The sequence below is a fragment of the Phaenicophaeus curvirostris genome, chromosome 20, assembly GCF_032191515.1.
Source record: "Phaenicophaeus curvirostris isolate KB17595 chromosome 20, BPBGC_Pcur_1.0, whole genome shotgun sequence".
Lineage (NCBI taxonomy): Eukaryota > Metazoa > Chordata > Aves > Cuculiformes > Cuculidae > Phaenicophaeus > Phaenicophaeus curvirostris.
Window position 1 is genome coordinate 3,081,870 of NC_091411.1, and position 27,846 is coordinate 3,109,715.

General features: G+C 50.2%; 1 protein-coding gene across 10 annotated transcripts in view; it reads left to right on the top strand.

Moving 5' to 3' along the window:
* Window positions 1–27,846, top strand: part of EHMT1 (euchromatic histone lysine methyltransferase 1) — a 124,250-nt gene that overhangs the window by 34,617 nt on the left and 61,787 nt on the right. For 5 of the 10 annotated variants that reach the window (XM_069873003.1, XM_069873007.1, XM_069873006.1 and 2 more), the window contains one exon: window positions 26,595–26,682. In XM_069873003.1, the coding sequence (XP_069729104.1) occupies window positions 26,595–26,682 (88 nt within the window). Of the gene's footprint in view, window positions 1–17,340; window positions 17,403–20,940; window positions 21,081–21,264; window positions 21,286–25,849; window positions 25,966–26,594; window positions 26,683–27,846 lie in introns of those variants that run through there. The other 5 variants (XM_069873002.1, XM_069873005.1, XM_069873009.1 and 2 more) reach the window with 5 other exon arrangements.

The window sequence follows — 27,846 nt, forward strand, 5'->3', positions numbered from 1 at the left end:
GGCTGGCAGCATCACTGGATGTTTTGGGCTTTCATTATGGTTGGACTCGATGATCCGGTGGGTCTCTTCCAACCTGGTTATTCTATGATTCTATGATCCTCCGGAGCTCACAGACAAGAAAACTCTCAGAAGCAGGCAGTGGTGAGTGCTGTCTTGCCTTGGCTGCCTGCTCAGCTCCTCCTGGTAAGCAGCACCACGTTGTCCTCATGTCTTTCGATGGGAACAGCTTGTGTCCACTGTCCTTACTGTGAAGCAGCCTGGCCTGTCAGGCTCTACTGTTGGGGCCCTGCATGACGAGCTGATATTCTTGAGCTGATAGCTCCAAAGACATCGCTAGGTGCCACACACGAAGTCCAGCTGGGAATGGAATTCACAGTGACCAATGCTGTCTCATAGGCTGTGTCTGTGTAAAAATATATATCTCTTTTTCTCTTACTGTTGATAGTACAGTTTGCTTTGAATGTGTATTTTGCTGTTCTGTGGTTGTGGTTTTCTGTGTCTCCGTGCCCCTATAACGTCACAGTGCTGAGCACGACTGCTAACTATAAAATTGGAGCCATCTGGGGAGGAAGGGGAGGCACTGCTTCCAAAAATCCGGTTAAAAATCAAACTGCTGGGTTCTGAGCGACAGCTCAGTGGTGGCTGCTCCGCTCTGTTTACTTTGCCTTGGGATTGGGGAGCTCACGCAGGCCCTGTTGCCGCAGTCGTAGCTGGACACGTGGATCTGCAGGGAGTTCTGAGCCTCAGGTCTGGGCCAGGGTATGTCTGGAGGGCTTCAGCACAGCTGAGGGTTTCTCAGCACAGCACATTTGTTGCTCTTCCCTCCCCGAGCCATTGTCTGCAGAGAGACCGACAGGCATTTGCTATTGATTCTTTGTCTGGAGAGAGACTTGGAGTAATCGATAAATGCATTGATGCCCGTACGTGTGTGTATGTATATTTTCATATATCAGATCGAACAAAATACCCTCTCTCTGAGTCACTGCTGCATTTTGAAGCAGGTGGATGAGTTGGCATGGTTGAGCTTACGCTTATGGGCCTTCCTGAGGTTTTCAGGGCTTAAAAAAAAATGAGGAAAAGATGATATAGATTTGGGGGAACAACAACAACCACCAAAACCAATCCCTCAGCAAAGAAAAAAAGTCTTCATTACATTTCCAGTCTTCTCCCCCACTTCCAAATGGGCTTTTTGAAGAGTTACAAATGCTCGTTGGCATAGAAACTGCAGAACCGGAGTAAAACATTCGAGTGTAAAAGGAGCCATTCTGCCTGAGCAACATGGACCGAGGCACTGCAAAATCAGCTAAAACCTTTTAGGAGGCAAAGAAAATTGTCCAGATGTTGCTTGAATTATGCTGGCACTAAATAGTTAGGGTTTTCAATTTACTCTTAAATCCAACCCCCTTTGAAGTGTAGGGAATGCAGATCCATCACCAGTGGGTTTGCTTTTCTTCTCAAAGAATTCCTGGTCCAAAAACATTGCTAAAATCTGTTTGGCTCCATGTTGTGCCAAACCCTCATTAAAACATGTGGATATTTCTGTGCTTTAATCTGTTAGAAATGCATTTGTGATCCAGTTCAGTTAAATTAAGCAACAATATTGGCCTGGATGCTGTTTGAAATATTAAACGTGGCAGTCGGAACACCAAGCAAAATGTTTGCACAATTTAATTGCTTGATGGGTAATTTTTTTTATTTGATTCTGAGGAATGATCTGGAATGCGTAAAAACTGTCTCTGCTTGCTCCATTTGCCTCCTTCTCCCCACCAGGATCTGGCATGGCGCAGCATCCTAGCTCCTCGCTTCCCCTTCTAGCGTGGGACTGTACTTGATAGAATCATAGAATCGTTTGGTTAGAAAAGACCTTTGAGATCATCGACTCCCAACTGTACCTGCTTGCTACTAAACCAGATCCCTGAGCACCTCATCTGCCCAGCATTTAAACAGCCCCAGAGATGGAGACTCCCATCACCTCCCTGGGTAACCTGTGACAGAGCCTGAGAATCCTTTTGGTGAAAAAATCATGGAATCATAGAATCACCAGGTTGGAAAAGACCCACCAGGTCATCGAGTCCAACCATTCCTATCAAACATTAAACCATGTCCCTCAGCGCCTCGTCCACCCGTCCCTTAAACACCTCCAGGGAAGGTGACTCAACCACCTCCCTGGGCAGCCTCTGCCAGTGCCCGATGACTCTTTCCATGAAAATTTTTTTCCTAATGTTCAGCCTGACCCTCCCCTGGCGGAGCTTGAGGCCATTCCCTCTCGTCCTGTCCCCTGTCACTTGGGAGAAGAGGCCAGCACCCTCCTCTCTACAACCTCCTTTCAGGTAGTTGTAGAGAGCAATGAGGTCTCCCCTCAGCCTCCTCTTCTCCAGGCTAAACACCCCCAGGTCTCTCAGCTGCCCCCCATAACCTTTGTTCAGCAGCCTCTTCCCCAGCTCCCTTCCCTTTCCCTGGATGCACTCCAGCCCCTCAAGGTCCTTCTGGTGGTCTTGGGATGGAGCCGTGGCGTGCTGGGAGGATGCTGCTCCCTTTGAGCACGCTCCTCACCTCTTCCCATGGTGTGGAATGCATGGACACGCCGCACGCTGGCATAGGCCTCCCAAATCCTTGATGGCAATCTTAAAACCCAGCCCGGCCAGAGGTACACATCACACCAGGCTTTCCTTATGAGGTTTTTACCGCTGATTCTTCACTCCGTTGGGGTTTCCTAAGCGTTGCCTTGGACAAAATGCCTCTAGCCCTCAGCGGCTCAGCAGCCTGCAGCACCGGGCTGTCTCCCAGCTGGTTTTCCACCCCCAGCCCGGCGCCTCTGCCCTTGCCAGCTGGACTCTGCAAAGGGTGCTGCCGAGACGGCTCCCTGCGTGCCTCCCCCTTCCCAGCAGGGACTGCGAAGGCCCTTCGTCTCGCTGAGGAATGATTTATTATTACCTTTTATTCTCCTCGTGGTAAGGCAGGGCCCCTTTTCTCTGCTTTAAATGCAGCTGTGTTGAGAAAGAGCTTTGCTGTTGAGAATGTTGGAGTGGATGGCAAAGGAAGCCATGAAATGCAGCTCGTAGCCCCCTGTGCTACAGGCACTGAGGTATTCATGATGTAAAAAATATCCCTGCTGGACAGGTTTTTAGTGGGGTAGGGGGGACTGTGTTTTTAAACTTGACAGATTTCAAAGGGAGTTCTCTATGGGTGCCTTGGTCACTGTTTAAGGTTAAAAATGAGGGTAGCTGTGTGTGGTAGCAGTTTTTTTCTACAGCTTTTTGTTCTGAGGCCTTTTCAGTCACGTGGCAGCTTGTGCTGTATTCAGATGATCTCCCAGCTGGAAAGTGGTACGGAGCAGGATCGCGTTGCCAGTACCTGTGTGAGACTTGGTAGCATTCACACCTCTGTTGTCAGACATAAGAAGGGCAGCGTAGAAGGTTGGTACACTCAACAGTCAACCGAGCTTTCCTTTTCCTTTTTCTCTTCTCCTTTGTACCTCAAGTTGTGCCAGGGGAGGTTTAGGTTGGATATTAGGAAAAAATTTCCTCACTGCAAGAGTTCTCAGGCACTGGCAGAGACTGTTCAGGGCAGTGGAGGAGTCACAATCCCTGGAGAGGTTCAAAAACCTTGTGGCCGTAGCACTTTAGGGCATCTTTTAGCAGGCACAGTGGTGCTGGGCTGACAGTTGGACTCGAGGAGCTCAGAGGTCTTTTCCAACCCCAATAATTCTATGTTTCTATGTTGCCGGAGCCTTTGGTCAAGGACCACGGACTCGCCGAACTGCAGCGATGTGGTGGGATGGGCGGGCAGGGCTTCTCATGGGCTTGCATGTGCCCTGGGGAGCCTTTAGGCCCATGACTTGTTTCCCCTATTGGTTTTATTCGCAAAGGGATGTTTCTCTTTGTTATTGGACTGGGTTCTATTTTTGCTGCATTTATACTTGCTTACTAGTTCCCGTTACCAATGGAGTAGGGGCAGCTGTTTAAAACAGGAATATTCAGACAGAATCCAATATATGTTTAATGGAGCAGCTTTGATCGGCAGGACGAGGTAAGGCAAGCATGTAGAAAAACTTTAAATAAAGGAAAGAGAAGCAGTGAACTTGACCACTGAGTGCAGGGCAGTGCTGCAGGGGTTAGAAATGAGGTATGAGGACCTGGGAAAAGTAAATGGATCCCTCAGATTATGGGGCTTGATTACTTTATATTCACCTTGGACCTTGCTTGAGGTCTGTGCTGTTTGGGCTGTAATTGTACCATATGAGCAGAAGAATGGTGCAGGGTACATATCTGTGTGAAAGGATTTTACTTCCCCCTTGGGTGTCTGAACCAATCAATCCCTAAGCCAAAATAAGGGCACACTTATTTTGAAGCAGCCCTATTCATTTCTGCAGGGACTGTTTTAGAGGACGGATGCCAGGAGCAAACCCTGTACCTGCAGCTCCCATGGGCTTTCACAGAATCATGGAATGCTTTCAGTTGGAAGGGACCTCAAAGCCCATGGGCAGGGACACCTCCCACTGGATCATGTGTCTCCATCCAACCTGGCCTTGAACACCTCCAGGGATGGGGCAGCCACTACTTCTCTAGGCAACCTGGGCCAGGGCCTCCCCACCCTTACAGGAATACATTTCTTTCTAAGATCTCATCTCCATCTCCCCTCTTTCAGCTCAAAACTGTTCCTTCTCGTCCTATCCCCATTCTCCCTGATCAATAGCCCCTCCCCAGCTTTGCCAGGCCAGAGTCACAGCTCCCACGCTGACCTCGCTCTCTCTCGCGAGAGCTGAACACACTGAGGAGACAATAAAAAAGCAGAGTGAGGTTTGCCAGATGATGCAGCAGCTCTTCGCTTGCCTCTTGCCCATCAGGGAAGGACCATTGCGCAGACTGTGCAAAGCGTAACGAACGTGCCATGGTAACACCGAGCGTCACCCTCCCTGCGCTGGCGGGGTCTGCCTCTGTATTGTCAGCTGTTGACTAGTAGGGAATTCTGGAAATCTTTCTTGGTGGGCCGTACTCTGCCCCGCTGGCTGTTTTTTCTTGGCTCGTGCATGCAAACAATGCCAAAATTCCATTCCCCAAGTGCAGCACAAGTCGTTAATCAAAGGAACTGCGGAGCGAGCTGCCTCGGTGCGATGCTCTGGTTCTGCATTTTGCACTTGGTGACAGGGATGAGCCAGCTGCTAATAAATTTCACGTGAAACTCCAGAGTTTTCAGCTACCAAGTCTTAGAAAACTGCTCAAGGGAAGGCAGCTGCCTTCAGCACTCCTGGAGTTCGGTTAATTGAAGCCCGACAGCGATCGAGTGGCTGAAGGCATTTTGGCTGCCTGTTGCAGAAGAAAATTATTCAGGATTTTTTTTCCCCTATTCCCTGTGTGCTGTTATTTAATTTTATTTTTTATAGTATTATCAAGCCAGAACCAACCTCTCCTGCTGCCTTCCTGCTGCATAAGGCCACGTGAGAGCAGAGGAGGAGCTTCCAGGGATCCGTCATACTCTTGATGCACATTGGAATTTGGGAGACCAGCACCGGCAGCGAGAGTCTGGTCTCCGTCACTGGAAGGGTGAAGCCCTTTCCTGTTCCTCATAAAGTAAAAATAGCACAAATGATCTTTTTTTCAGTATGCAGAGTTCTCCCCAGCAGACTCCTGTCTGCCCCTGCTTTGCCTCTAAACCAGACTGGGGTTGCTGTGGCCAAGAGTAGGCGAAGGAGGAGAGGGGCTGCAGGGCTCAACTGCAAGTGTGCTCCAACATCCATCCTTCTCCCTGCTCTGGTTCACCTCTCTGAGGCTGCTGATGTTAGTGCAGCATTTTAGGAGGTGGGGGCTTGCTGTATTTTGACTCCTTCTGTTTAAAATGTTACCAAAATTCAGCTCTGTACCTCCTCGTGAGGGGAGTAAATGGGTTTTATACACAGGAGGGTGAAAAAAGGAGGGAGAATTTGTAGCAAGTCACTTTTTGCAATAGTGGCTTAGGTTTTGATGTAAAACTGGTGCTTATTTTTCAAGTGTCTGGGCTGCTTGCATCTTGCTGTAGTGTCTCTAGGAGATGCAGACTCTCAGCAGGTTTGAAAAGCCCAAAATCAGTGTAGGACTCCTGATTTCAGATTGTTAATTTCTGTGGAGCTTTCACGTGGGAAATGATCAGAAGGAGCGCGTTAGTCCTAGAGTTGAGCTGTACGTACCCCTTGTGTTTTTCCTCCCTAATACAGCAAGCCTTTAGCATTGCAGCTCTGGGAACCCAAGCAAATAGGATAGTTTAATGAATTGGGCATGAAAGTAAATCCCATGGCTATCATCCCAAACTTCAGTCTGTGCTACGAAGGCTCCAGCCAGACGTGGGGCTCACGGCAGCTGTTGGCTCTTTGTTCCTCGGATACCTGCAGGCAGCACACACAGCTGGAGGGGAGAGAAAGGGAAGGGAAGCAATAGTTTATTTGTTAATACATGGTATAATCTCACTCTGTTTCCGCATGTGCTTTTGTTTGGATACAATTTTTTCACCTTAGTGTTTGCCAGGTGTGTAATGTGTCTGCATTAAATAACGAACTGTAAAGAAGCTCATTGCCTGTGGCCTGGGGCCTTTGACCTACAGCCCAGTTACCCGAGAGAAAATTGTAAGTAACTTCTCTGAATCTCTTGCTGCTCTTGGATGATTCGGTTGCGACTGATGTCTGGGGTCTGGACGACGTCCTGCTGTCACAGATTCACCCGCATGGCATCTGCCTTCTTCCAAACTTGGCATAAAAAGCTCCGTAGTGATTACAAATTTGCTGGTTTGGATAAAATTGCCCCTTCAAAACCACGTTAGTCACAGGGAATACAGAATCATAAAGTCATTAAGGTTGGAAAAGACCTAAGATCATCCTTTCTGCTTCTGATCAGGAAGAACTTGATTATTTTCCTTGCTGTTCCCCCAGAATTCATGGTGGCCAAGAACAGTGTCCAAAACTCCTTAAGTCCGTGGCATTGGTTAGGATAAAAGTAAGTAATTCTAGTACTTGCTGTACTCTCTATAGGGCGCACACTGTTGCAGAGTGTAGGGAGGTGGGATTTGCTTTCAGGATTCCTTGATGGCAGCGGGAATGGAAGTCTGTGTTAGGCTTGTGAAAGCTCTTCAGCCACATTTGAACAGTTTGTACTGCAGAGATGCATTTTTCAAGCTCCAGGGTGAGCCTCTCTGGCAGTGCTGCAGGGCATTTGCAGGGTTTAGCGGGGAGTTTGGTGCTTTTGGTTTACAATTCACCCTCCAGGTGACTGCGCTGGTCCTACTGTGGGCATGGTCAAGAGGAGAGCAAGGCCACTCTGTCAGGGAAGTGGCATTTCATAGAATCAAAGAACAGTCTGTGTTGGAAGGGACCTTAAAGCCCATCCAGGGACACTTTCCACTGGATCCGGTTGCTCAAAGCCCAATCGAACCTGGCTTTGAACACCTCCAGGGATGTGGAAGCCACCACTTCTCCAGGTAACCTGTTGATGCAGCCCAGGATATGGTTGGATTCTGGGCTGTGAGTGCACATTCCTGGCTTATGTTGAGTTGCTCGTCCATCAGAACCCCAAGTGCTTCTCCTCAGGGCTGTTTTCAACCCATTTGCAAGCTCTGAACCTCTTTGGAGGATCTGGTGCATTGGAGTCCAAGGCCTGGCTTTCCAACGTGTGACGCATCCAGAGTTCACATCAGCTTCAGGGATGTAGCTGGTTCTAGCAATGATGCTGGGATTCTCCAGGAGCCGGGAATCACGAGCCTTTGTCCTTTATGTGGAAGAAAGAAGCTTTTCTTGCTCCTGTCAGCTTCTGTTTGTGTGGCTCCTTTGGCTTTTTCTAATGTGGTGATGCCAAGAGGAACCAGATAAGTTTGGGCTCCTCTCCTGTGGATATGAAGGTAATCTTCTCAAGAAGAGATTGCAACCCAGCCTCAGACTAAGCATGTTGAGAAATGAGCTCTGTGCTGAGTCAGCCTCTGGCTGGGCATGTTTAAGGAGCCATAATTGTATTTGCTGTTCTCCCGTGTGTCCATTTTATGCCATATCTGACAGGTTTTGTAAAGGCGCTGAGCTCTTGTAATTCCCAAGGAAGGCTCTGAAGGGTGGAGGTGCTGCCTGCCCTTGCAAATGAGGCTCTGGATAACTCCGCTCTGACACTGTTTGCCCTCCCTCCTCTTTCCTGCCTGTGCACAGAGGTTGTCACCGTAGGATTTACTGCCGTCAGCATCAGGACCTTTGATGTGAGCAGGGTCTAGGAGAAGAGTTACGGCTGCACAGAAGGGCTGCCTTCCCACCCCAGCCCTAGTGCCTGCCCTCCATGGGAAAAAGTCGGCCTTAAAACTGACAAAACCTATCTAGAAGATGTTATTGCTTTCTTCTTTACTCAGCTTGCCTTGCCTCCTCAGATGGTGTTGAAAGCTGGTGCGGTTTGCTCTGTGCTGGTGTATCTGCCAGAGCGGTGTGGCAGGAGCAATGCAGGATTCCCTCTTAGACTGTTCCCCCCCGTACCTAGCCGAGGGTAAGCAAATGACTCCAGCTTTTCTTTCGTTCCCTACCTGTCCTCAGGGAAACAGTATAAATTCCACTCCTTGAGTCTGTACCTATTGATGGAAAAGGGTTTTCTTAAATAGCAGTGAACTGCAGTTTTCCCATAGTGCAGGAATCCCATTGTTCATTAGTGAAATAGATTCATAATTCTCTTATGAGCCACATTCATAAGTGACTCGGCTTTAATTCCTTTGTACCAACAAGAGCTGCAGGTATGTCTTCGTTCTGTGAAAAAAAAAGGAAGAAAGCGATGCTTGCAAATGGGTCTTTGTTTCCAAGGAAACAAACTTGCTGTGCTCGAGCAGTGCTGGATGCAAACACTTCTACATCCAGCAGCCCTGCCTCAGGATGAGATGCTCTGAAGGGTATTTTTAAACTACCTCCAATTTAAAGGCGAGGGAGAGGATGAGAATAGAATTTGTCGGCTGGGTTTGTCAATCTGTGCCTAATGAAAGCACTGGGTGGTACCTCAGAGCTGCCGGGTGCGGAGCAGCGAGGGCCACATCCCGCACTGGGAGCGGAGATCCCCAACTACTGTCCCTGGAGAAGGGGCAGCTGGGGCCAAGCGGCACCGCTGGGCAGCGCTCCAGGCCTGTGGGGAAAGCCTGGGGCAGAAATAGAGGTCTGAGGGCAGCAGAGCACGTGCTCACTCTGCCAAATTACTACAGCTTATCCTGGGTCACTTTACCAAATGTTTTATGCTCTAAAAATATTGTAGTAAGATGCAGCTCGCCAGCACTTGGCGTGCAGGGCTGCCTGTGCTCAGACGTCAAAAGCGAACGCTGTCCCAAATAATCTGCTCCAAAGCTGCAGCCTGATGGTCTGTACTGGGCTGCATTTCCCAGGGAAGAGATGAGAGAACGACATTAGGAGTTGTTGATGTGCTTCATCTGACATGAACGTGCTGTGAACTGATGAAAACCTTGCCTTTAACTTTGCTTACTGTGTTCTAAACAAAGTCTTTTCGTGTTTTTGTGATTACCGTGTAGTTTCCTTTAGTATTTGATAGGAATGGTTGGACTCGATGATCCGGTGGGTCTTTTCCAACCTGGTGATTCTATGACTCTGTGATTCTATGAAATACTGGGTTTGGGCATTCATCCGTCAGCCTGTTTTCCTCTGAAATGCTGTGTTGATCAAGTAACTCAACTTTTTCATCTTCCTTTGAAGAATCCAGACCAGCACTGAAGCAGACACCCTACATACATGGCAGCGGTAGGAGCCGTGCGTGCACACAGCACACACACAATTAATGGATTGGACCATCCGGGGCTGGTTTTGGCTTGAGCCCAGCACAAGGAATCGGGAATCCATTAAAACTTTTGTTGGGATTCAATAGCTGGTTCTTGCTGTGGCCTGCAAAGTTTTATTCCTGCAGCAGCTCTGCCTTCTGGAGTAGGGATCCATAGGGGATAGGCAAAGGATTTATAGGGAAACACATTAAGGAACTGTAAAGGTCCACGTAGAGATTGCTCGCAGGGTAAGGGGCTGTCAGCCTCCAGCAGTGAAAATGCCCTGTGGACATCAGTGCTGGATGTCTTTGCATATTTTGTTGTTTAAAAAACTGGAAAGGATAAACAGTAAAAATCCTCTGTGGATTCTTTATTGAAATGTTCTCACTGCATTGAGGAGACAGGGCAGCAATGGAGTGATTTCAGGACTAACTGGTGCAAAACAAACCTCTCTTAAAATTCAGGTCCTTAGGAAAATGTAGCATGAAGTGTGTGGTTCTGTAGTCTGTTTCCCCCTCTCTCATCCTGCTTTTTCACTTTGTGGCAGATGGAGTTGAAATAATCTTCGAGGTAGCAGAGGGTAGACTGGGGTAGGGTTAGCTTTAAGATGGATGAGAAGCACTATTTGCATGCGAGCGAAAAGCCTCTGTTGGAGCCTGTTGGGGGGGAAAAATAATGTTAATGGTATTTCATGGAAATCTTGCAATTTGTGGAAGGCCCAGAGTGAAAAATTCACTGGTTGGAACATCAGTAGGAAATGCTCCTTTTTGCACAAGGCTTGCTTGAGACAGGATTTTCCTTGCTTTTGTTCTAAACTGAGATGCTTGCTGCCTAAAAACGCCTGCGATCCCCGCAGTGAGAGCTTCACCTCCTTGACAGAGGATGGAAGCAGGAAGGTTGGCCAGATCAGGATGAATCCTGCACCTTTTTTCTCCTTTTTTATTTTTTTTTTTTTTTTTTGCTAATGACACTTCCTTATGCTTACATTTCATTAAAGCTCTGAAATGGCTGAAGATCAGCCGGTACTGAGCATGCTCCGGGGTGGAGGCTGCACCCATAGAGTGAGATGGATTTGTGGCTGGAGGAGCAGTAGGCCTGGAATCAGGATCTGGAAGGACCCAGCAGCTCCTCGCAGATGGAGGTAGGGCAAATCCAGCCTTTTCCTTCCCATGCCCTCGGGCTGGGGGAGTGAGGAGACCGGATGAAGTAAAAAACTGTTGGAATTGATTCAAAAGCAGCATAGTTAACCACTGACAGGAGATGGCTTCACACCGCTTCCTGCGGATCCACCGGGAGGGGCTTTAAAATACTGCCCTTTCCTGGCTGGCGAAGCGCTCAGAAGAAGGGTCTCGTGTTGATGTTAGCGAGGGTGGTGACATGGGGACAGCAGGCAGGGGCCGGCAGCCAGGGCCACGGGGACGCGCTGGGTTGTGCCTTCATCTTGGAGGGCATGTGATTGCATCGCAGTCGTGGGCTGCGCGGCTGGTCCACTAATTATTACTAATGAAGAGTCTTGCAGGGCGCAGACTTGCTCCGCAGTTCAAATCTAGATCCATCTGTGCTTGTGGGAGGGAAAAAGAATGTAAAACTCAAACTCCCTTCTTTGGGGCTTATTTTGCATTCCAAGGATGGCAAACAGACCTTGCCACATCAGGTCCTCCACACTGGCAAGGAGAGGAGGGAAGAGAGATGTGTTTATTCCTTTGGCTTGGAGATTTGCTTTGCTTCTTGCAGGGGTTTAATGCGTTGGTGAGTGCGTTTGGGGGAATGAAGGGGACTCTATGAGTTGTGCTAGATTGGGCTTTTGGATTTGGTCTGCAGTTGCCAGCTCTTTATAAGGAATGTGTAAGCCCCAGCAGGTTTGTGCTGCATGAGCCGATTGACTCCAGTTGCTGTACAAGTGAGCTGCATGGTAAAATGCCAATAAAACATTTATGTTGGCTCTCGATGTTTGTGTTAGTGAGGTGCTGGGAAGATCTGGCTTTGTGTGGAGCAGGGGGAGATGTCGGCCATGAGCCTCTGTCCCCGGTGGGAGGTGTGACATTGGGCATCGCGGCCCATCGGAGCCCGGCTTTAAGCGAAGGTTAGGCAGGCGGTTTGCCCTGCTTGGGGCACAGTGAGTGCTGTGATATTGCAGAGTGGCTGTGTTTAACTGTTAACAGAAACCTCTGTGAGTACTGTCTTCCGCCTGCCTGCACACGGTAGATGGGCTCTTTCTTCAGGGCAACTCCAGCTGCTTCTCCTAGCGCAGTTCAGGGCTGAGGAGCAAAGAGGTCTTTATCCTATTCCTCCGTCCCTGGTGATGGTCTCACACAGTTGGGTCAGTCTGCATGATGAGTCAGTTTATTGCCTAAAGTAACTTGCCTGTTTATTCCCCGGCTCTGCATTTCTTGCATACCCAATGCTTCCACAGCATTTTCTGAGCCTGTTTGATGTGTCAGCCTTGCGCTAAGGTGGTGACCAGCTTGCTTACTGGTGTTGCTTTTATGGTCCCTACATGAAAGTATGCTGGAGCCCCAGCTTGCTGGCGATGCAGAGCTCCTCTTCCTCTTTAATGGACACTGCCTTGCTTATGGTTGGATGAATGCACAAAGAAGAGCGTTGATGTAAAATAAATGGCATTGTAATTGTACATGGGAAGGAAAAGGGTTTGATTTGCTTTGGCTCGCATGGGGGCTGCGTTTACAGCTTTTCAGAATCGATCCCAGTGGCTTTTTCTCCTGGTAGGGCTCTGGCGCAAAGGTGATCTCAGCCCCAAGCTCTCATGTATGGTCTGACTCCCTTGATAAGGAAATTAGATTTAAACAGTTCCAGATGCTGAAAAACCACTGGGGTGGTAATTTCCTACTCTGCTTGTGTGGAAGGTGTAAGGTAGCCTTAAAGACCCACTGCCACCTTATGGCAGTTGCTGAAAAGCAGCCACACTGGAGCCAATACACATCATGCTTGCTTTATTTCTCTGCTCCTCTTAACTAGTGACATTTGCATGAAGGCAGGAGATTTGTGTTTGAGAGTTCATCTGCTCATTCTGTTCCTTGCAAAAATTTTATGGCAGTGGAATTGCTTGTAGAGCCACAACTGCAATATTTCATAGGTGAGCTCACAGTCTGGGGAGAGAGAAAAGCATCGGGAAGCACTGATTCTCCTCCAGCAAAGGATTGCTTGTTTTCACGTGGATGCCCTGATCCTCAAAAAAAATAGGTGTGAGGTCAAAGAACAGGGACGCGTTGAACACGTGAGGCTCCCTTGGCAGGATCTGAACCCAAGCTCCAGCATTGGTGTTGGTGAAGAGCTGCAGCAGAAGGGAGATGGAAGGTGAGCAGCCACTGTACAACCAGCTCTCATGAGCAGGACAGCTCTGCACTTACATAAGTCCTATTCCCACCCCGAAATAAAACAGTAAAACCCTTGCTTGTGGAGCAAACTGTGTGTGTGGTTGAAGCAGTAAGTGCGCTCCCCATTACTGCAATGGGACACACAAGGGTTGCTGTATTTTGGACGCTTCCTGAGCAAGGATATGTTTGTACAGTAGAAGCTCTTGATATGCGGCAGCTGACTGAATGGTGGGTTTAGATTTCCAAAACAGAAGGAGCTGTGGTTCCTTTATGTTAAGGCTGAAGGAGTTTATAATTGGGAACTGCTAGGAATACAGTATGTTCTAAATTACAGCTGTCTGGCCAATATGCTTCTAAATAAATGCCTAGGATTGCCCTGTAAATGAAATACTCAATGCATATTCTTATCAAAACATAGCAACGTCTCCCAGCGAGCTGACATCTCAGCATCTGTTGCAACAGCATCTTCTTTCCTTTTTCCCTTTTCCCCTTCTCCTTGGTGGGTGATGCAATCAGTGCAGCGTCCCAGAGAACATTTAATGTTTCCTATTAACTAAAAGCAGGTTTCAGCTTTGTTGAGGAAAGAGGGGGAGGGAGGGAGATGGGTTGGAAACTTTCGGGGATAAAAACCAGGTTTTGAAAAGTGGAGAAAGCTGTGATCCCAGAACCATTTATTAATGACTGTGTGCTTCTTTGGGGCTGCTACCTGAGCCTGGAGGTGGGCATTTGGGCTCCCTTGGAGGATGCTGAGGACACTCAGTGTGTCCTGGGAATGGGCATTCTGGTTAGGAATGTTGTACATAATGGCTAAGGAGGGAAGGAGGCATTTTAACAGCTTGTGGTGGAGCTGGGAGTGATTTAGTGGTGCAGAAGCAAATCCAGCAGAAATACTGGTCTGATATGGAAAGCCCCTTCAGCTTATTGTTCTTTTCGGATTGCTTCTGAGGAGGCTGAAAAGGAGCTTCAGATGTGAGCAACTGGAGGGTTTGTAAGAGGAGGAATCTGATGGAAATAAGGAAACTCTCCTGTATTTTCCAGACTAAATATTGTTCTTCCTATAGAAAAAACTCTCCCCTTGCCTCCCACTTGTACTTCCTCTGCCAGGGAGCTGTGAAAATGCCGTATGTAATGGTGTAATTAAGCAAAAACCCAGAGGAACCCAGTGTCCTTTGTGAAGGGAGGTGATTGTGCTGCTGCCTTCCTGCTGAAAACATGAGATTTCTGAAAGGGGTGTTTGAGCCTTGAATCAGAGAACGGAGGGCAGAGAGTGCTGGAGTGGAAATACCTGGTAGCTGTATGGTGTCTGGTAGAGGATGTTTGGAATGAAGGATGCTGTGCTCTCGTACCGGCTTGGGGGAAGCTGCTGGGGAATACTTGGGTTGAATCAGGGGAAAGCTTCACCTGACATGGGCTGCTGCTCATCCTACAACACTAGAATCACAGAGTGGTCTGGGTTTTGGGACCTCAAAGCCCATCCAGTTCCACCCCTGCCATGGGCAGGGATACCTCCCACTGGATCAGGGGCTCCAAGCCCCATCCAACCTGGCCTTGAACACCTCCAGGGATGGGGCAGCCACCCCTGCTCTGGGCAACCTGGGCCAGGGCCTCCCCCCCGAATTGAGGAGAATTTCTTCCTAACATCTAATCTCAGTCTTCCCCCTTGCAATTTAAAGCCATTCCCCCTTGTCCTATCACTCCCTGTCCTTGTAAAAAGTCCCTCCCCAGCTTTCCCGGAGCACCTTTCAGTACTGGAAGCTGCTCTAAGGTCTCCCTGCAGCCTTCTCTTGTGCAGGCTGAAAACCCCCAAATCTCTCAGCATGTCCTCATAGCAGAAGTGCTCCCGCCCTCGGATCATCTTGTCCTCCTCTGGATCCATTTCCATTGTCCTCCGCTGGTCCGTGACCCACCTGCGCCCGCAGCACCTGAGCCCTGCAGGTGGGGGAGACAGGGGGTCGTGGGGCACCTCCCCAACAGCCGACAGATCGGGCAGTGCCAGGCTCAGCTGTGTGGCGCTGGGCTGAAATCTCCTTCCCAATGCTATAATTTTAAGGTCAACGCACGCACATCCCCTGTGCAGATGCTGGTATGACGCCGTTCAACTGTTTGGCTCGAGTTGGTCATTCAAGCATCTGCAATACCCTGATCGGCTTTGCTTATTTTTTGACTGTTTAATGCTTTCAAGGATGGCCGTGAGATGGGAAAAACCTCTCTGGCAGCTCCTGCTCCCAGTGTATATTTAACCTCGGCAGAACAAACATGCCCAGTGTTGCACTGCGCTGGGGAGCACTGCCCTTCGGTGAGCGCGGGAAGGCTGCGACGTGGCTCACCGTCGTTGTTTTATCTCTGAGAGGGGATGTTGACTGTGGCAGAGCACTGACACTGCCTCTGCTAATATCTTTGTTTCTATTTCTGTGTTTTTAATGAAAGCTTGGTAATTTCATGCTGCAAGGAAGGGCAGTGTATCAACTGTGTTAAAACCATCTTTGGTTTGAAGTAGAGTCCTCTTTGATGCGGAGGATGAGACGACTGCTGCCTCTGTAGTCGGTGCTTGTTGCTTTTGTTTGCGGATTTTCGATTTGTCTGAAATGAGTTACCTCAGAGTTACCTCTGCGCCTCTTGGCGACTGATAGAAAGGCCAGGAAAATCTCATTTTTTGTATATTAAAACTTAAGATTTACATCAAACAACAGCCTAGTGGGTGAAAGAGTGCTTCTTGCTTTATACCATCACTCAAATACTCCTTGCTTGTGAATTCCAGTCATCTTCAGCTGGTGTGTTTGACTGTTTAGGAGTGAAATTCTCCAGTGTGTGGAGAGAAAAGCAGCACCCTGGTCGCCGAGGCCGATCCATTGCAGGTTCTGCTGCTGCTTTAACTGTTGCTGCTTTACAAATGTGCCTGGACATGGTGGTGAAGGAGCTGCTTGAGCAGGAGAATGTGGCTCCTTGATGTTTCCAGCCTGCAATAACGCCGTGGCAGGGCACGCTCCGGCGATGCCCAGCAGAGGACGGGATGGGGAGAGCAGGGCAGGCGATGGCTTCGTGCTTGTGCTGAAGGCCTGAGTGTGCTTGCTGCAAGGCAAACAAAATCCTTGGGCTCCTCAAGACCTCAAGATGAGTTTCGATGTCTTTTTTCCTCCTTACAGTGCAGGCTGCTCCCTGCCCCCCCAGCCCACGGTAACTGCACTCAGCTCAATTCCTCCTCTTAAAGAGAACTATCTGCTGTGCTCTTATTTTTTGGGAAGCCTGTTTTCCCTTGGCCAGGGATGAGTGGGGTGGTGCCTCATGCCATTTCTGAGTTTCCTCTTCCTTCTGGACTCTTCGCTGAGGCTGCCGGCTGCCCTCCTCCTGCTCAGGAGGGAGGTTCTGCAGCCCAATGCGCAGCTCCGGCAGCCTCTCCTGCCTCCCATAAATGCCAGTCTGGTGCTTGAATCCCTTCCAGCCGATCTCTGCTTACAGATGTTCCTGCAAGTTGCGCCGGCAGTTTTACTGGGAGCTTGAGCAGATACAACGGTTGCCAAGAGTTTATGCTTAATTGTTAAGTGGAACAGACACAAACTGCTTTTATTTTGAAGCTAAACTGTCTTCTTTTATCTTGCTGCTGGGCCAGCTGCATCCTATGGTTTGACATGAGCTCGGAGTTCTGCACCTCGCAAGCTCTACCACTTCATTAGAGTTTTCTCCCCTCATGATACTTTCCCTCCCTTCTTTTTAATGACTGTGATACCCTTTTAAGGTTGGTTGTACCAGGTCAGGTTGTCTTATTAATCCCCGGAGTGAAAGCCAGCTCCCCTTCAGCTCGGCAGATTGGATGCACTTGCAGTTGGACACTGCAGCCTGAACCACTTTAACCCAAGTGCCTACATCGCAGCTCTCCGAGGGCAAAACCAGGATGGGAGCATCCCCAAGCCACGCAGCATCCCTCCCCATCCCTTCTTTTCCTGTGGGGAAAGCTCTTGAAGGCCACCGAGACAGAACACCTGGCTCTATGGTATAAAGGCTTTTTTTTTAACCCCCTTCCTAGGCGAGTGATCAGTTTTGAGGCCTGGCACCCTGTCAGAAAGTTGACAGATGATCTGCATTACCGGTGCGTCCCCGGCGTCCCCGGGATCCCCGGGATAATCGCGCTCCAATGGACGCCCTGGAGCCGGCAGGTTCTCTGTGAAATGGCTGCAGCTTGGAGGGAGCAGTGAAATGGTCTCCTCTGGGCATGCTCACTCTGTAGAGGGAGCTTTTATCACATGAGCAGAAACTGAATCACTGCTCATGAGGATCTGGCATATGCAACTCTTGGAGTCTTCCCCAGGAGAAGACACCAGATGTCTGCAGGTACAGCAGGATCCACCTTCCGGCCTCGCGACGCGCGGCTCCCCGCCGGGGAAGGAGAAGTCTTGGAGAGGAGGAGGACAGTTGGGGGAATCATGGCAGGGGGTTGTTTAGTTATTTGTTCCTCCAGACATGCGTTTCCCTGCCCCATGCGCAGGATGGCAGCCGGGAGGAGGCTGGGCTGGGGCGGTTGTTGCCTTGTGCTGCTCCAAGGGCTTGCGGGCACTTCAGCATCCAACGCTGCCTGGCTCCCAGGAAGCTTGGGCTTTGTTCCCTCCCATCCGGGTGGTCTTTTATTTGTCTTCTGGGATGGGGAGGCTTGCTTGGGGGTGGAATTTTTGTGTGTGTGCTTTTTTTTTTTTATTATTTATTTAAAGTGTGAAGTTTCTGGAAAATGTGGTTCTCCCAGGAGCCCTCCCTGCTCACAGCTTTTGTAAGCAAGAGCAGCAAAGCTGGGGTGCCTGAGATGCTCGAAGACTGAACTTCCCAAGGGGAGGAGAGGGCCTGTGGCCTCGTGCCAGCTCCTCTCTAGGTCTCTTTGGCAACATCTTGCTTGCATCAAGCAAGCCTACAGCTTGCTTCTTGGAGTCGGAAGCAAGAGGAAACATAGTTTTAGCAGGAAGAAACAATCTTTTTCATTTTTAGAGTGGCTTCCTACCCTCTCTCTGCTTGTCTTTCTTTTTTTTCAATAGTAGAAGCAATCTAAGGGAGCGGCTGCTTAAAATGAAACCTCCCTAGTTGAGTTCATGAGAGGAGGCCCAGCTCTGCAGCTTATTTAAAATGTTGCCTGAATTCAGCCTCTGGTCCTGCCATGCTCTTGGGTTTTTGCTGTCTGTGTTAATGCAGACGGCCGAGTTGGCTGCCACGGAATGTGGTGGGACTTGGGGTGGACACCAATGATCCTGGAGGTGTGGAGGGTCTCGGCACCCCTGCCCAGAGGCAAAACACCAGCCTGACTTTGCTGGGCTCAAGGGAGACCCCACCTGCACCGTGCAGAACCAATGTTGGATTTACACTGGAGGAGTGAGCTGTGAGGATGGCATTTAAAAGATTAGGGAGCTTACGGGTTAGTCTGTGATACCGGATCTAAATACCTATTGTGTCTCCACTGGACTATAAATGTGCTCATTGTTCGTCATCTAGAAGATGTTTGCTACAGGAAAAGGCATCGGAAGAAGTCACGAGGAGAGAAATGAGATTTCTTTTCAACAGTGAAGAGCAGAGGCCTTGGCGTGCTGCCTGATCAGCTCCCATCCAGGGAAAAATGTGCTTGGCGTTTGATGAAGGCTGAGAAAACAAGCAACCAGAAGCCACGGAGGTGTGCATCGTGTACTCCCTGTGTGGTGGTGACCACAACGACACCAGCGTGCCAGCCAGCTGAAAACACTGCTTCATCCCTGCTGGCTGATGTCCTTTGAAAGCATCTGCAGAGATGCTGAATGAGCCTGACCTACTTTGGAGGGCAGAGAGAAACCCGAGGTCTGGACTTGGTGCTGCTTTTCAGCAAGGGTTAAGAGCCCCAAACTGGGGCCCTGGGATCTTGGGCTTTGCCCCCTGCATGCATTTAATTGACTTTTAAATGTCAGGACGAGTTCTTCTTTCCCAAGAGCATATCTGGACAGAGCTGGGCTTTGCAGTGTGCACAGGGCGCATTTTCTGCTGACCACGCTGCCGTTTGAGAAGCCCTGGGCCTCACAGCAGGGATGCAGGTCCGGGACCTGGGGCTTTGGGCTGCAGCAATCATCCAAGGGCTCCTTCTGCCAGCGCTGCAGCCAGGCTGCCTGACGTCTCTCAATGCAAGAGGATCTCATGCAATGGCAGGAGCTGTTTTATTTGGATAAACAAGGAGTTTTAAGGAGCTTTGCTCTCCTGGCCAGCTGGTTTAGAGGAGGGACAGCTGGATTCCTGCTGCTCGTCTTTGTGTTGTCCTTTGGTGTTTTTCCTTCAAGTTTTTCCTTCTCCCCTTCCTGCTCCAGGAGCTGAGAACAGTCAAGGAATTGCTGTGGTGGGAGAGTTACCTTGCTTTTTGTTTGGCCAAAAGGCTCCGGGTGGTGTCAGCGTGTGCTCCCCACTCCCAGGCACGAAGGACCATATGTTCCTGCCGTGACATGCAGTGCCAGTGATCTGGAAGCAAATCTTGAATGTACAATCTTTCCTGACAATTTCCAGCCAGTTATTTTCGACTGCTGCCAATTTAGAGTTTGGACACCGACCCCTCTTTGCAAAGAAGACCTTTATGTCCCTTTGTTTTTCCCTTGCTCCTGTGGAATCCCTCCCTCCCTGTGCCTGTGTGAGCTCCGTGGTCTCTTGGGTGGAGGAGGAAACGTCTGGCTAGCTGTACGGTGCCATTGGTCCTGGAGGAGCAGAGGAGGAGGACAGGCACTGCCTGCCAGGATTTACAGTAGTCAGGAAGGCAGCAGGAGCGAAGCTCGGGTTCTCTACGAGCTGATTGGGAAGTGTCCTTAAAAAATTAGGGGCAAAAATAGAGTGAGCTTTTAAAAAAAAACATTCTGGGATCCAATGTAACAGCTTGCTTCCCCCAAAGCAGGTAATTTATTTCTCTTCTTCCTTCGGTCCCCATCAGGAGGGGGAAGGCTGGTGGTCATGGTGGAGAAGGGTCGAGGTGGTGGGGGTTAAGAAGATGTGACGTGCAAGCGTCTTCCCTGCAAGGCTGCCATACAGCACCAAAGCCTTTCGCAAAGGAAGCTTTTTACAACTTGTCCTTGTTCCAAGGATGAGGAAATCTCCAGCTCTTCTGGCATTTTCTCTCCGTCATAAGTCAGAGCTGCTTTCACCGGTAAAGTATGATCAGCACGGAGAGGGAGAGGACTGGAATGGAGAGGGGCTCAGAGCAACCTTGCAAGGCGTTTCATGGAGCTCTTGGTGTTAAATGAGGAACGTTTCCCCTCCTCCTCTCCTCATTTTCCTGTCTGCCTGCACAAATACTCTGGTTTGCATTTAAAGGAGAAAACTGTATGTGCTGGGACTGAGCCAATATGTTTATTCAAGGAAATACCCTATCTCCAACCCTTTCTCTCACAAAGCAAAGCTTGACAGAGGATGGCAGACCAAGCTGGATGTTATATTTTTAGGTGACATCGAAGCACAGTTGTGATTCGAAGAAGCTAAAAATCATGGCTGGCATTTTGCATCGAGCTCTGCGAGCCCTGTCCTCCTCCCAACCCCCAAAGGGGTTAACTTCTCCCTCCAAAGCAGGTGGATTTGACCTAAATCAAGGAAGGAAAAGGAAAAACAAACCCACCCCAAAACAACAAACCCACCACCTCAACCCCCCAGCCTGCTCCTCTCCACGCTGGGGCCATTCCCTTGCTGCTGGGTGCGTTTTGGTGGCGCGGGGCTGGGTGGGGAGGCGGCCGCCGGCTGCTCAGCTCCCGAGGAAAGATGGCAGGTCAGCGTGCGGCTGTAAACAATGCGTTATGAAATGGCAGCGCCAGGCCGAGCTGAGCATGCTCGGGAGCTGCCGGCAGGGGGAGGCCAGCCGGGAAAGATGATCTAATTCCCTGCAATTCTTGGGATTGAAGGAAAAGACCAGGCTCCACTCTTAATGACAGAGCAGAAAATAAAGGCCCCACGCCGGGGACGAAGCCCGTAGGCCGTGGAGGAGAGGGGGTGAGCGTCGCCCACCTCTAGGACTGCGGGTGCTGGGAGAGTAAAGGCCTGGTGAGGTTTTGCTGTAGTTGTTAGACGGACAGGCCCGAGGGTGCTAGTTTGATTATTATTATCATTATTATTTTCTTGTCTCTTCTTTTCCTCCCTCTCCCTGTCCGCTTTCCCGGCTCGCAGGTGTCGCTGTCTTGCTGCTGGCCTTGGATGGCTGGAGGTGACCCCGACGGAGGTGGAGTGGGAGCTGAGCGAGGCCTTCCAGGTCCCAGGGGAAGCCCACGTGGGGTTTCCCTCCTCGGCTGCCCTGATGAACCCTTCTCCCGAAGGATGGGCAGGGGAAGAGGGAGCTGCTCCCCTGGCTGTGGCGGTTTGGGGGTGGGAGGAAGAGGAGCATGGAGGCTGAAGAGGAGCCTGAGCCATGGTGATGGGAGAGAGCTGCCTTCCAGCTCCCCTGCCTGGGCCGCTGCAGCTTGTCAGCTCCAGGCTCCTCTTGGTGCTGTGGTTTGAACCTTGCTACGTCTTCCTGAGGACAAGGTGTTTCTGGAGTGGCTGGTTTGCTTTTGCTAGAGGTGGTGAGGCACCTTGGTCTCCATTTTAGGGTTTCCTTCCCCTCTCCCCTCACGGGTGCTGGGAGAAGGCTGGGAGCGGCTGTGCTCCCTGCTAACCTCAGCCTGTGGAAGGAAGAGGTGCCTTTGTCTGCACTGGATTTACTCTTGCCTGCACACACAAGTTGCACTGGCTTTAACTCTGCTGGGGCACAGCGAGATGGCTGCGATGCTTCCCAGTATGGAAGTGGTGAGGAAGCGTAGCCGATCCGTGCTAGGGCTGTTGGCTGTTGGCTGAATCTCCTTGTACAGGAGTGGCACAGGCTCTGCAACCCCCCTTGCCTGAAGCCTGCACCCCAGTGTGAGCCACGTTGTTGTGTGAGAAGTCACTTTTAAGTCTTGTATTTCATGCGCTTGTCTCCTTGTTCCCAGTTGTTGTTGCATGCAGGGACTCGCGCCTCGTTTCTTCTACCCTTCCCTCTGTTTCAGGAGTTGATTTGTGTGGCAGGAATAGGAGAGAGGACATTAGGGTAGAGAAGGAAATGTTTCTTTTCTTTATGGCAGAGTCTGGATGAAAGGCATTCAGGAGACAAAAGAATTGCGAAGAATTTGATGTGGGGACAAACTTCAGGCTGAGGGCAGTGCTTGTGAGCTGCAGATAAAATTCCATATTCACATGATAGCACAAGGCTTATAAGGAAGTGGCCTTAACCTAAAAAAAAAAAAAAAATGGAGCTTTGAGCCTGGTGACTGCTTTGTAGGCCAGGTATGCTGGTGCTTGTGTTGCTTTCCTTCTCCAGATCAAATGCTTTGCTGCTTCTAAAGTCAGCGTCCCCGTGAGCCGTGATCCCAGATCTTGCTGGGGCACAGCAGGACCTGAGCAGCGCCGAGCTCTGAAACGAGCAGCCTTCACGTGCCTCCAAAAGAAAGCAGCGTTTCTACCAGCATTTCCTTAATCATTACTTCCTCTATAATTAACAACAAAATGTTTGTCTTCTCTTTAAGGCAAAGGTTGTTTCGAGCAGGTTGGTTGGGTTACGTTGGGTTTTCTGTTTAGGAGGAAAAAGGGAGGGAAAGAATGAGTGAAGGAGGCTCTGCTGGTAGAGTTGCTTCGTTTGTTGAGAGCTCTGCCTTGTGTGCTTCACAGGCCGGGCAGGGTGGGTGCTGCCCATCCCGCAGGACTGCGGGCAGGTGCCTTGGTGAGGTGGCTGCTCCGAATGGGAGCGAGCGGAGTACCAGAGGGGTCCGCCTGCCCCCAGCCCTCTTCCAGCCTGACCCAGCTTGGCTGCAGGGCTCCTATGGGAGCAAGGCTGCTGCAGAGCCCTGGGGTCCCAGACAGCTGGTTTTTAAGACAAAAACAATGGCCCTGGTGAAGGTGGCTGTCGGAGCACACCAACCTCTGCTCTCTCCTGTCTTGGAGAGCTCTGCTCCGGGATGCAGCTCCCTGGTCTCTTGGGCTGGGTAAGCTGCAACGTGCTGGGGTTTTGCTGTGCACGCATCTCCTGTGCCTATCAAACCTTTGGGAAGGGAACCCAGATGGCTGATGAAAAAGACAAGGAGGAGGCTAAGAAAGCTCTTTCTGTGTTTCCCAGCTTTTGTTTTTTTTTTTTTTTCATGGGCTTTTGTTTGTTGGTTTTAAAGGCACCACTGTAGTTCCTAGTCATCTGCTTCCTTGGCCGGTCTGGCCCGTCTTCCATCCCCTCCAAAGACCTCACAGAGGAGTAGAAGCCTGTTTTGTTGTAAACAGAGGTGGAGAGGAAAAAGTAAACCAGCACAAGCTCCTCTGCTTGGATCCTCATGGCTTTTAAAGCCCTTTCAAAGACCTCAACAGCCTTTCCTAAGATGCAGTCATTTTCTCTTCTCTTTAAAACCTAAAAAAACAAAGGAAAGGAGGATAATTCTCCATCGTTGGTGGTTTGTTCTCGATATGGAGGCTCTCCAGCCCCGGCAGGTTAATAACCAGAGTGGAGTCGGTGAGGGAATGGAGGCGGATGGCTGCGGGAAAGGGGGGAAGGAGGGAAAAAAATAGAGAATTGAGCGAGTGAGACTCTTATTGTGAAGCAGCCGGAGCTTGGCAGTTGGCTTTGTTGGGACTGCAGCAAGAGCAGACACCGCTCCGAGGGTGGGTATAGGATTTCCCTGCCAATCGGGAGCCGATGGATTGGGGCATGGGGAGAGTGAGCAGAAAGGGAAGTTTGCTCTGAATTGAAGGGAGGGGAGAGGGGGGTGGGGAAAGCCCCAACACACACCCACACCCACACACAAAAAAAATGGAGGTATTGACACACTTGCGGTGAAGTTGCTCCAAGTTGGCTGGGTGGAGCCGTGGGGCGGTGGGGATGAATGGGCAGCGGGGGCGGGCGGTGGGTGCCCCTCGGTGCTGGGGGCGGATGGAGCCAGGAGGGGAGAGCGCTGGACTGGGGGGAAGAGGCGTCGAGCGCTTCGCAGGGGTTTCCTGTAGCTCAAAATGCTTCAGACTTCGTAGTTGACTTGTTTTAAAATTGTTACTTTCTTTTCTACCTTGATGCTGAATCTTGTTTGTTTCAGAGCAAGGCGTGGAAGTTGTAAAGCCACCGCCTGTGGTGTGAGGGTCGTGTCTGAGGCAGGGACTGGGAGAGCCCATGGGTGCCACCTCGGTCAGCCTTGCCTTGGCACCCAGTCTTCTGTTTTCTGGTTTCTCTCTTGGCGTTGGAAATTCTGCTTTGGGAGCTCCTGCCTCTGGCCAGGGCCTGGTCTCCTGGCTGCCCCAGCGAGGAGGAGGGAGCTGGTCTTTGGCTGCTGAGGTCTGACTGACTCCAGGGCTCCGGAGTTGCTTTTCTTCAGGCCTTGAGGGCTGAGCAGCAGCAACGCCGCTCTGGAGGGGACAGCGTTGGCTGATTTGGGGACTGGGGTTGGTGCTTATGAAGTAAAGAATGGCTGAGAAGTGGAAGGGTAGAAATGACCTGCTGGAAATCTGGGGCTTCCAGTATGAGTCATTTTAATAGCAGGAATATCAAGACCTTTCCTTGTTGCAACAAAGGTTGGGGAAACGAGCCAGTCCCTGTGAGACAGAGGCTCCTTCTCTGCTGCTGTGGCAAGGCCTGGGTGCCCCTTCTCTTGGTGGCAGTCGCGGGGCTGCGCTCGAGGCCCTGCTCTCAGCGCCTCTCTTGGCATTAGTCCTGCATCAGGGTAAGTCCTTGAAGAAAATGAAGTTCCTCCCAGTTTACAGGAAGCCCCAGCAGAAGAGAGGTAGGGTTTGCAGGCAGGTGTTTGAAGTAAGGATATGCATTATTGACTTAGCAAAGAAATAGAGGTGATCTGTGGTCAGACTCTGGGCTGTGTTTCTGTGATGGTTCCATGATGGGAGCTGTTGGCCAGTGTGCGCTGGAGGTGTGACATATTGCAGGCTTTCGAACGCCTGGGCTGAGCTTTCAGATGCTTATGGCTTGTGTTCTGGTGTGTATCTGGAGGGGGTGATCTTGGGGTATGAGTTCCTTCTTGCTGAGAGCATCAAGACGTGGCTGCGTCTGGTGTTTGCTTGTGCTCGGGGACAGGCAGCCACACACAGCCGCCATCCTCCTCCCTGGAGCAGTCCTTGAAGGTGCCCTTAGCTCGGTGTGGAGGAGGTTTTCCCAAACACAGCCCATGTGCCTCCAGTTCCCTCCCCCATCAGCTGGGGTTGCTTTGCAGATTGTCATTTAGGTGCAGGGCAGGCATCGTGGTGGCCCAGGGGCCACCAGGGACCTGGTACCGGCCAAGCCTTCCCTGGTCTGAAATCCAGGGAAAGGATGACCCCGCATTGCAATACCTGCTGACACCTGGCATTGCGTCTGAGTTCACATGGAAACGGGGTGGCTGTAACAGGAATAGCAACACCAGAGCTCATCTCCCCTGCATTGGATTAAAAAAGATGTGGGGAAAGGCCGGCTGCTGCTGGGAATGGTTTTGGAGCTGATAGGCTGGGCTTCATCTGTGCGTCTATTCTCTTTTGCTTGCTTTATGGGAGGTGGGCAGGTTGTTTTCTTTCTTCATCACCCAGCGTGCTTTAGACCTTGTGATTTACCTGGCTGTGAGCACCATCTGCTCTCCGCGCTGGCCTGACCTGGGTTATTCTCCTGTGATACAGGCAGCGTGGGTGAACCCTTCACCCAGCCTGTCCCCACTGTGGGCATCGCTGCTCCCCACCCAGCACGTTCACCTTTCAGACCAGTGTGTGTCCTTGAACACAGAGCTGTGTCAGAGCACCCTTTCTCTTGCGTATTTGGGGTTTTTAATTACCTTTTTCCTTTTGCTTTGGTAGCTTTTTGGATTTTTGTCTTGCCTTTTCCAAAAATCAAAGAGGAAGAGGAGTTATTAAGGCTGCACAGCTCATATAGCACCGTGATTCCAGGCATGCGGAAGGCAGAGGGGACGAGCAGGTGCTCCCTCTTACAAAAAAATTAAAATAAGAGAGAGGAAAAAAGAAAAATTACTTTCTATGAAATTAAAAATAGAGCTCATTAACTTGAATCAACATGGATGTTATGAGTGATGAGTTAGCTGGAGCTCACTGGCGGTTTGCATTCCTAAAGTCACATTTGAATGTGTGACAAGAAAAACAAGACCACCGAGAGCATCCTTGGGCTCTAGGTGTCGATAAACACTGGTAATGAGAAGTTTGATGGATCTGCCTCCTAGACCCAAACCTGAGGAGCTTGGGGGAATAAGGATCATCTCCTCCGAGCCCACGCAGACACTCAGCTGGGTTCCCAAACATGTTACGTCAAAAAACCTGTCTGGCTGCATCTTAAGCAGAGAGCCATGAGGTCTCAGCTTGAAGCCTCTCTGCTGCTCCGGCGAGGTGGGCTGGCAGCTGGCACAAGCCTTGCTGGTTTTCTCTTTGACCTGTGCCTTGGTGACAGTTTCCCGGCAGCGTTATTGTGCAGAATGAGGTTTATCCACAATGGAAACAGGATGCATCCATGACTGTGTCTTGTTTTAAATGCAATGTGTATAAATGTTGAGCTAAACGGTAACATTTCTCTTTTTTCTTTCTCCCCCCTTCTAGCGAACAGTGCTGAGTAAGGGAGAGACAAGGAAAGACGCCTGCATGAAGACTGAGCTGCTGAAAGATATCACCAACAACAAAGAGGAAGGTGAGCACCTGCCTCGGTTGAGGGCCAGACCTTGCTCATGAGGTTGGTATGTGTTAAGAGCAAGACCGGGAGCTTGGAGATGTGCCCCAACCCCTGAGGGTCTCATGTGCTCCCCCCGGGTGCCGCTGTTCGCCTGTGTTCATCCTGTGGGCTCTTGCCCAGAAGATGCAAATTTGCTTTTCCATCCTTCTGTCTCCACCCGCCTGAAGAGCTGTAACTCATTTTGGCTTGTGTTTTGGTGTGGCTGTGAAGCGCAGGGGAGTTACTTTGAGCCTCTGTATGCCTGGCTTTAACTGAACTCTGCTCCCTGCCACGTGATGAGCCAGGCATTTTCCTCCTGCTATCAAAGTTGACTTTCTGTTTCCTCTGAGTTTTTCCTTCGCTGCAGAATCGGCACCGATGGCTGCAGGCTGGCTGGTGAGAGTAGACACTCCTCACCTCGTGCTGCTGGGGGTTGCCTCTTGGCTTCTGCCTTGTTTCTGCTTGGTTTTGCTTTGCACGTGTTAATTTGATGAAGTCTTTCCTGCGTGGTTGTCTGTGAGTTGCATGCGCACAAATCTGAGGGCTTAAAAAACCTGTCAGTGGGATTAGAAAAAAAAAAACCCACCACCCCTTATCTTTTCCCTTCCTCGTTTCTCTCCATGGTTTTATTATTCCTTCACTGGTTACTTCTCACACCTCTGCAGGGATTTGGTGTATTTTTGTACTTCACGACAGAGCATTAGAAAAGCACTGAACTGAACCCATCAAAATACCAACAGTCTTGGCCAGAAACAGAGTTGTGGGATAATTCTGGTTGTGTGCAAGTACAGCGCTGCTTCCTCTTCTGTGTGTCCAACATACAATGTTCTGTCGGGCTGCTCTGGTTAGAAAGCAAAGCTCAGGACAGGTGGAATACTGTGAATGCTTTGTCCAATGTGGTCACGGTGCTGGGATGTTAACTGGGAGCATGTGAGCGCTGCTGCTGGTGCCAGTTACCTGCACCTGGGTTCTGCCCCAGCTACAGATGGAGTCTGAGATGCTGATGGGAGGTTGCGGTTGTCTTGGAGGAGGCCCTGGCTTTCATTCCTTGCCTTGCTTGGCTGCAGAATGTAAGCCAGTTTATGTAGCTGTTGGTTGGGGGTCTGTGGAAGTAAAAATCCAGAGTGAGGGTAGGAAGAGAGA